The following is an 8,376-nucleotide window of genomic DNA, read 5'->3' as shown; positions in this document are numbered from 1 at the left end:
GCCTTTTTTTTTCTTTTTTTTTTTTTTTTAGAACAGTATTTTTTTTAAGTCCTTTATGTAACATCCAGATAATGTGATACTGTCTCTTTGAAGCACCCTGTAAACCTTTTAGAGATTTGAAGTTGGGTCTTGACTCTTAATGCATGTGGACAGTCGCGAGCGTTTATGCTGTCGGTGTGTCTGTGTTGGACAAAACAATCTGTAATCTACAGCAAAGTACATTCCGTTCACGGGGCACACCCAGGGGAATAAGAATAAAATGCTATTATGACTAAGTTGTAAACCTATGCACATCCCTTGCATTTCGGGCAACTTTATAAAAAACAAACAAAAAGAAACTGATTTTTATTAATAATAATCAATCATGTAGTGAAATGTGTTTGTAATTTTGTCTCAATTTAATTTGTTGTAAGGTGGGAGGGGGAATTGCTGGTTTCACCATTTCAGATCTGTGTTGTCTGAGAGTATTAACGTTTTAATTAAGCAAAGAAATGAGGATTTTTAATATGTATGTAATTGTTTTAAAGCACCCATTTTAAGAGAATATACTGTGTAATGAAGAAACCAGTTTAGGCATTTGCTATAAACTGAATTATTCCAAAAGAATAATCTATAACAGCCCTGTAAATTCCTTTAAAATGATAACTAACAGGACAGTTTGACCAATTTTTTTTAAAATATACTTCCTTTTATGTGTTCAATAATTAAATGCCTTTGGGTCCTTCATTTCATTATAGATTTGTTCAGGTTTACAAGGTGATGATCTTTCAGATTTTATAATCCATTAGATGCTCACTGAAACATCAAAGGCCCAGGAATGACTATCAGTTAGCAGGAAAACAAAATACTCTGCACCCAAGGGCCACTAAAGTGCACCTGTGCTTTCTCCTTCCTCTTGCTATATCCCTTGGCACAGGAGAATCATGTCCTTGTTGCTTTAGAGACATTAACCATCTCATCACCCTTCCGTGAGGTCACATTCTTCCAATACAGGAGATTCAGGCTGCGGGGGTGGGTCTTCTGACTCTTTGCCAGAGGTCAGTGGAAGGTTTTTCATGAGAGTGTCTGTCAGGGTGGGAAGTGGTTCTATTAACCTGAGATCCTTGAAAAATATACCATCAAGTTTGCTTCTTGTCGGTTAGATGGCCTCATTGCTTTGTGCCCTGGCAGGATGTGCAGGATGTGTTCTGAGCGGAACAGCTCCTCTATGAAGGACCACACCGAGAAGGCATTTGTATACTCTTTTTAGGGTGTCACCCTCCCCTCCCACCTACTCTTATTAAACAATGCTGATTTTTCCTCTGATGTTTTCCTTTGTGGGTAACCAGATGAGTATACAACTTACAAAGTGCTGAGTAAACTGCTTCTGTTGGGACCCACAGCAGGGTGACCAAACCACCAAACCAGAGACACCGTGGATGGAGGGAGAAACCCCAAGAGCTGATTAGGGCTGTGTTAGGACTGATTTAAATCTACCTGATGCCAAGGCCAGGCAGTCATTCCCGTGATGGTACTGGTCACAATCCGGGCTCTTCTCAGTGTGAAACTGCCCGCTCTACCTCTTTTCCAGTGAAGCACAAAGAAGAATACAACTAACACCTGAGAACAGAAGCTCCCTTCCTCTGGTAGAAACCCCACTTGTCCTCTGAGACCAAATCTCCAGAGGTGCTCGACGATGCCTGTCTTAAGCCACCCACCATGCTGATGAAGGTGGGTCATGCAGAGGAAGAGAAAAGCAATGCCAGTGTAAATGTCTGGCCCCAGGATTGAGAAGCACTCATCCTCTCTCCTCCAACACTTTATGCGTCCTCAGAGAAGCACACAGACAGGTGGCATTCTCACCATTGTGCGGGTGGCAAAATTCCTGCACCCAGAACTCATTGTAACTTCTCAGAGGTCGTCTGTTCCCTTCCACTAATACACGTCTTCTCTCAAGCAGTGTCTTTTTGACCTAGCAGAAAATACTTAAATTTCTGAATCCAGAGTAATTTCGGTACATTGCTGCTGCACCTCCATTACAGTTGTCCACTAAGCAATCAGAAAATTGCTAAAAAGCTGCTTTACTGTTTCCATTCCATCAACAAAATCATTTTTTTCCTTTAAAAGAACAGAGCGAATGATTAGATTATTAAATCTTAGCACTGATCAACTGAGCCATGTTCTAAGGGCTCTCTTTCCAACCCCATTGCCCGCAGCAAGAAATGGGGTGTTTTTCATATGTCAAATTATCTGTTAAAAAGAATGTCCTGATTTTCTAATCATAAAACGGTTAATTACTTTGCACACACAGCATGTTCCATTCTAACACTAAAAAGGAAAATGTCAATTTAATTCAGGAAGCTTCCCAGTGTCAAGATAATATGGTAGCTTTTTTAAATGCAATTAAGTGTAACTCCTGTCAAGTGAGATGGTTTAAAATATTTGCTCAGAGAGGAAAAGAAATGGGTGACCTACTTCTTGCAATTTGCATTCAGAAGGCATCTTCTGAGCCCGTCCCATTGGTAGTGGGATGTCAGAAGATGCTGCAAAGCCCTCAGTGGCACAGAGGGTCAGCACATGCTCCCTTCCCCGGGGCCCATTCCATCTCCCACCGCTGGGGCCAGCCCGCCAGGCCTGGACTCCATGCTACAGTTATTTTTTTAAAACCTTTGATCTCATTACTGCAGATGAGGTTTTTTGGTTTGTTTTTAAATCACTTGTAGTTAATCTGTTCGTTAAGGCTTTGAGTTCATTCCTTGAAAAAGTGTAGTCAGTTGAGCCACCCTTGGGGAAACAGAGGTGGAGATGCCCAGCGTGGACACTGCCCCTTAAGGACAGGCAGCCCAAAACAAACGCTCTTGTCTCCCACTGATATCCTTTTCTTCATTTCAGGTCAATCTCTTGGGGCAAAGAGAACATGCCACTAAAGCTAGCAAGAACATTTCTTGATTAATAAATTCTTAATTTTAATACCTCCCACGCTGTCTCCTTGGAAAGAGGAGAAGGCAACTTGCAATCAGCATTCCAAACAAGCCCCTTCTCATCCTCACCCCTCCTGCTTATTTCCTATCATCAAACGGGTGTGTGTGCGTGCACGCGCACGTGTGTGTATATGTGTGTGTTGGGGGGAGGGGCTTGTTTTTCCAGAACTGGACACAGCCTCCTAATTCCATCCTCTTTACAAGGGGTTATGATACCAAGGTCCCCGAGCATTCTTTCTCTTGTTCTGTGCCTCTGATTAATTCTCCTCTTAGAAAGCTCTTTTGCTTCTCACTGCAGCTTGCAGAGGGGCTACAAGCTTGACTCATGAATCGTTTCATTTGGTAGAAATTTTCCACTTTTTACCCCTTTAGAAGTAAGGTCTTCCTCTACATTTGGTGTCTTCAGTTACAGGACATTGCCTGTAAGGCTCAAGGCTTGGTTGGCTTTGCCCACACCCCAGTTATCAGTTTGCCTTAAACTTGGAACTATTGGGAGTCTCAGGTCTTCCAGCTTAGTGAGTGAAGTTTAGGTGTGACATGCGTCCAGGAAGTGGGAGAAAGGGAGAAAAAGAGTATGTTCACCAGTCCACATCCCTTTATCTGGTCTTTTCTCTGCTACTCTTGGGCTGCAGAAGGTGGGCAGACCTGGCCCATAGAAGGAGGAAGGCCGCACCATCTCTAGGCCAGGCATTGCCAAGTCTTATCTCTTCATGGGAGAAGATAGAAAATCCAGAGCTCCCACCACCCCTCACTAACCATCAACTCTCTTGACCCTGTGCAAATGGACCGAGCAAAAGAAACTGGGAAGAGGTGTTTGGCACAGGAGACCTCGTTTCTGGCCCCAAGCACAATTCACTATCTATGTATGCGCAGAAACTTGGAGCTTCGCTGCCATTTCTGTGTTCCTTCCCTTCTCTCCCGCACGTGACCAAAGGAACGTGCCAGTGGTCTCGCCAATAGAGCCCTGGGGGTGACCATCTTGGGACCCAGAGGCCATGCAGTCTCTTCAAAGGAGTTCTGCTTGGGGGTAGAAATAGGTGTTCCTCCACAGTGTGTGGCCCCAGCTATTATTTTCATTTTCAAGAGACCAAGAATTGGAGAAATCGATTTTCGGTCTCTGCTGTGTCCCTGGATGGCGCCCGTGCAGGCGGTGGGAGGCTATGGGGGCAGCAGGCCCCGGGGCTGATGCGAAGGCCACACGATCCTCACGTGTGGAGGCCACAGCATCACGTTTAATTGCCAGGCAGATGCGTCGCCGTTCAAGCTCAGTTCTGGGGTTGTTTTGCATAAAGTTTTGCCAATGTGTTTTTGTTTGTTTTTTTCTGTATGTATAATTGCCTTTTTATAAAAGGTTTTGAAGTATTGTCTCAGTGATAAAAAGAGAGCGATGTTAACGGTTGTTGTATATTTCACCGTATCCAATTGTAAGTATTTGAAGGGTACAGCGAAGCCTTAGCGTGCAAGAGCGTTTGTGCAGGAGGTGTTCTCTGACACCCAGGAGGTGAGGGGATCGGAAAGTTTCGGATTCTTTGTAAATGCCCCGCTTTTCTTTCTCTCTGTGTGTATCTATTTACATGCCTTAGCACACGCCCTCCCACCCTGATCCCTTTGCCCTGTCGCCAGATCAACCAGAACGCTGGTGCACTGCCGGTACAGGACAAGTCGACAGAACCCTAATCAGTTATCTCTCGTGTGCCAGGGGAGGAAGAGAAACTCCATAGTATTCTTTGTAGAATATGCATACTTGTAGGATGCTGTGTAATGGGAAACCATAGAATTGGGCTTTTGTCGTTTCAAAGTTGGAGAAATGTATGAATAAAATGTATAAAACACGAAAAGGTAGTTGTCTCCTCAGATTGCAGGCCAAACAGCTTGGGAACAAACCACCGGAGGATCACTTCCCGGCTCCAGTGTCCACCCTGGCAGCCTGGGTCGTCAGCCTGGCTGTCCAGATTGCATTCTGAAAGCAGTTCAAGCTCAACTACTTGCATTTGGATGCAGATTTTAAATAGCTTCAGTTTTTAAAAAAAAAAAATCCAAGTTTGACAGCTCCTGGGAACAGACATCCAAATTGATTTGAGTGGTGTAGGCACCCAGCATGGAAAGGCTGTCCCCTTGCTTGACATTTGCATAGAAAGCCTCAGGAGGAAGGCTGCTGCCCTTAGTGTTGGGTGATTGGCTTTGGCCTCTGGTCTGTGGTCTGAGACGTCGCCCCTCGCGTGCCTCAGTGACCTAGTTTACACACTTCCTTCCCGGCCCTGGGCCCAGGCTCTGCCCAAATACAGAACCATGGTGGCTTCAGAAACGCACAGTTGCATGTGTCCAGTGCCGACACCCCTAGAAATACCCCAGCCTGAATGTGCTCGCACGGCTCACCCCATTTTTTTTTCTCTTAACTGCTCACTTTAAGAAGACGCATATTAAGGAAACATAAACAGGAGCAATTATTTACTTTAGTCAAGTAAACCTCACCCTATCAAAAATACATAGAAGAGTTTAGGTCACATTCAGACACAAGAAATTGAGCCTCTGGCCTTCTGATTCAGGGAATCCCAAGTCATCTTTCTGCAGACTTCTTACCCTAGATGTACAGACAACCGAAAGCATAATGCTACCATTAAGCTTATTTTCTGCACTTCAGGGCATTGAAGACACATCCAACATGTCATTGGAAATGACTAAAAGCATGTATTTCTATATTTTTCCCACTTTACAGTAATATGATAAGCAGAATAAATAACACTTGGTATCATTCCGTGACCTGCTGCAGCAGAGCCTGGGAATCTGCAACAAGAACGCAGCGATATTGGTACAGGATAGTAGACAGTGACCGTGAGTTCAAGGTCACCGAGAGTAGTGACCTTGAGTACCCTGAGAGTACCAAGCCCCCTTAAAGGACAATGCAATAGTGCAGCTAGTAACCCAAGGTAGCGTCTGATTTTCTCCAGGAATGAACACACAGTCCACAGGGCCTGCTGTGAAACCCCATGGTCAAGGCGGTGCCGAGCATCCTGCACCCGCTGGCCTGCTCTCCACGCTCCTCCCCCACCCTCACATTTCAGTGAGTGGTGCCCAGAAACGGTTTGGCCAGAGACTCATTCTTAGGCTAGATCATTAAACGCTTCAAGCGTCTGCTGTTCCCTCTTCACGTCTCAGGAGAGGGGGAGACAAAGCTCCAGGCCCTCGAGATGTTAAACTGAGGCTGGAGATGGGGAAATCGAGCCCACTCACAGGCTGGTCCCACACAAATCAACAGCTTACCACAGGATTTCCCCTAGAACTTTCTAGGGTGGTGGAAATGTTCTATTTCTTACTTGGGGTGGTGGTTACATGGGTATGTGCCAGACACATCGAACCTAGGATCTGTGCATTCTACTGTATTTAAAATATACCTCAGTTTCAAAAAAGAAAAGAGAAAAATCATACGATCGCCTTCACAGCTGCCAAAAAAACATTTCACAAAATTCAGCCCCCACTTCTAGTTTAAAAACAAAACTCTTACAAATAAGATAGAAAATATCCTCAGCAGATAAACAGCAATTTCAACCCACAGCCAACATAATCCACCCAAAGGTGACACAACAAAGGCATTACAATTGCCATTATCTTTTAAATTATCTAAATAACACATGATCTTCATAGAATGATTAGAAAATATGGATAAAACAAAAAGGAGACATTCAAGCAGATTCTGCCACTTGGAGACAACTGCTATAAACACTTCTGTGTATCTCTGCCAGGCTAGTATTTTTCCAGGGAAATATACCTCTATATACCTGTATTTTTAATGCAGTGAGGGGGCGCATACGAAACACATACTAAACACACATACTAAAATATTCTCCTCCTGCCATGATTATTTGATATTGTTTTTAAAGCACCACCCAGAAACAGAGCAAAGAAGTATCAGTGTTGGAAAAGATGAAACAAAATTGTGCATATTTGCTAATCATATCGTCATATATCTTGAAGTACCAATGAGAACAACTGGCAATCCATTCAAGTTAATAAGAGGCAGGTACAAAATCACTCAATGCTATTCTTATATATTAGCAATAAAGTTAGAAAAATTTAATGGTAAAAGTAGATGCCATTCTCCACTGCAAAAAGTTTTTAAAAACCAACAAAATCCATGGGATTTATATGAAAAGACCTCAAAGATCCACCGAGAATGTAAAAGACTTGGATAAACAGAGAAATGTTTCTGGGTGGAAAAACTAAGTATTTTAATGGCATCATTGTTTTCCAAATTAAGGTGGAAATTTAATACAGCACAAAATCCAAACAAAAATGTTGGACCTTTACAAAATGACTATTCATCTAGAAGAATAAACAGTGGGTTTTTTTTTCCTAATTTTAATTTTAATTAAAGGAAATACTAGGGAAAAGAGTCAAGGAGGGATGAGTAGCTCTTCCAGATTTTAATCTGTTCCAAAGCTAAGACAATTAAGACACCATACACCAAAACGAGTTTTAGACAAAGAACTCTTTGATGAAATGATAGAAAATGAAAAGAATACAGAATTAACCAGTCAGTAAAACTCTGGAAGACAGTAACTTTTTAAGTTTATACAGAAGAAGTCACAAAGCAACTGAAAGATTTGATCCCTTAAAAATATAAACTTTTGGAAGATGGCGGAAGAGTAAGACATGGAGATCACCTTCCTCCCCACAGATACATCAGAAATACATCTACACGTGGAACAACTCCTACAGAACACATACTGAACGCTGGCAGAAGACCTCAGACCTCCCAAAAGGCAAGAAACTCCCCACGTACCTGGGTAGGGCAAAAGAAAAAAGAATAAACAGAGACAAAAGGATAGGGACAGGACCTGCACCAGTGGGAGGGAGCCGTGAAGGAGGAAAGGTTTCCACACACTAGGAAGCCCCATCGCGGGTGGAGACTGTGGGAGGCAGAGGGGGGAGCTCTGGAGCCGCGGAGGAGACCACAGCAAACGGGTGTGGAGGGCAAAGCGGGGAGATTCCCGCATAGAGGATCGGTGCCGACCGGCACTCACCTGCCCAAGAGGCTTGTCTGCTCACCCGCCGGGGTGGGCAGGGCTGGGAGCTGAGGCTCGGGCTGGAGGAATCAGGCTCCCTGACTTCAGACTATGCTACAAAGCTACAGTAATCAAGACAGTAAGGTACTGGCACAAAAACAGAAAGATAAATCAATGGAACAGGACAGAAAGGCCAGAGATAAACCCACGCACATATGGTCACCTTATCTTTGATAAAGTAGGCAGGAATGTACAGTGGAGAAAGGACAGCCTCTTCAATAAGTGGTGCTGGGAAAACTGGACAGGTACATGTAAAAAGTATGAGATTAGATCACACCCTAACACCATACACAAAAATAAGCTCATAATGGATTAAAGACCTAAATGTAAGGCCAGAAACTATCAAACCCTTA

At 43.6% G+C, this 8,376-nt stretch overlaps 1 protein-coding gene across 1 annotated transcript in view; it reads left to right on the top strand.

Moving 5' to 3' along the window:
- The first annotated feature begins 5,947 nt into the window (after positions 1 to 5,947).
- The window catches only part of LOC112409621 (signal recognition particle 14 kDa protein-like), a 20,966-nt gene continuing 18,537 nt past the window's right edge, over positions 5,948 to 8,376 (top strand). Inside the window, exon 1 of the mRNA XM_024759839.1 lies at positions 5,948 to 6,021. Coding sequence (XP_024615607.1) covers positions 5,948 to 6,021 — 74 coding nt within the window. The remainder of the gene's footprint in view (positions 6,022 to 8,376) is intronic.

Source organism: Neophocaena asiaeorientalis, unplaced genomic scaffold (genome assembly GCF_003031525.2).
Source record: "Neophocaena asiaeorientalis asiaeorientalis breed wild unplaced genomic scaffold, Neophocaena_asiaeorientalis_V1.1 scaffold312, whole genome shotgun sequence".
Lineage (NCBI taxonomy): Eukaryota > Metazoa > Chordata > Mammalia > Artiodactyla > Phocoenidae > Neophocaena > Neophocaena asiaeorientalis.
The sequence above is the reverse complement of the archived record's forward strand: the minus strand, read 5'-3'. Positions and strand labels throughout refer to the sequence as shown.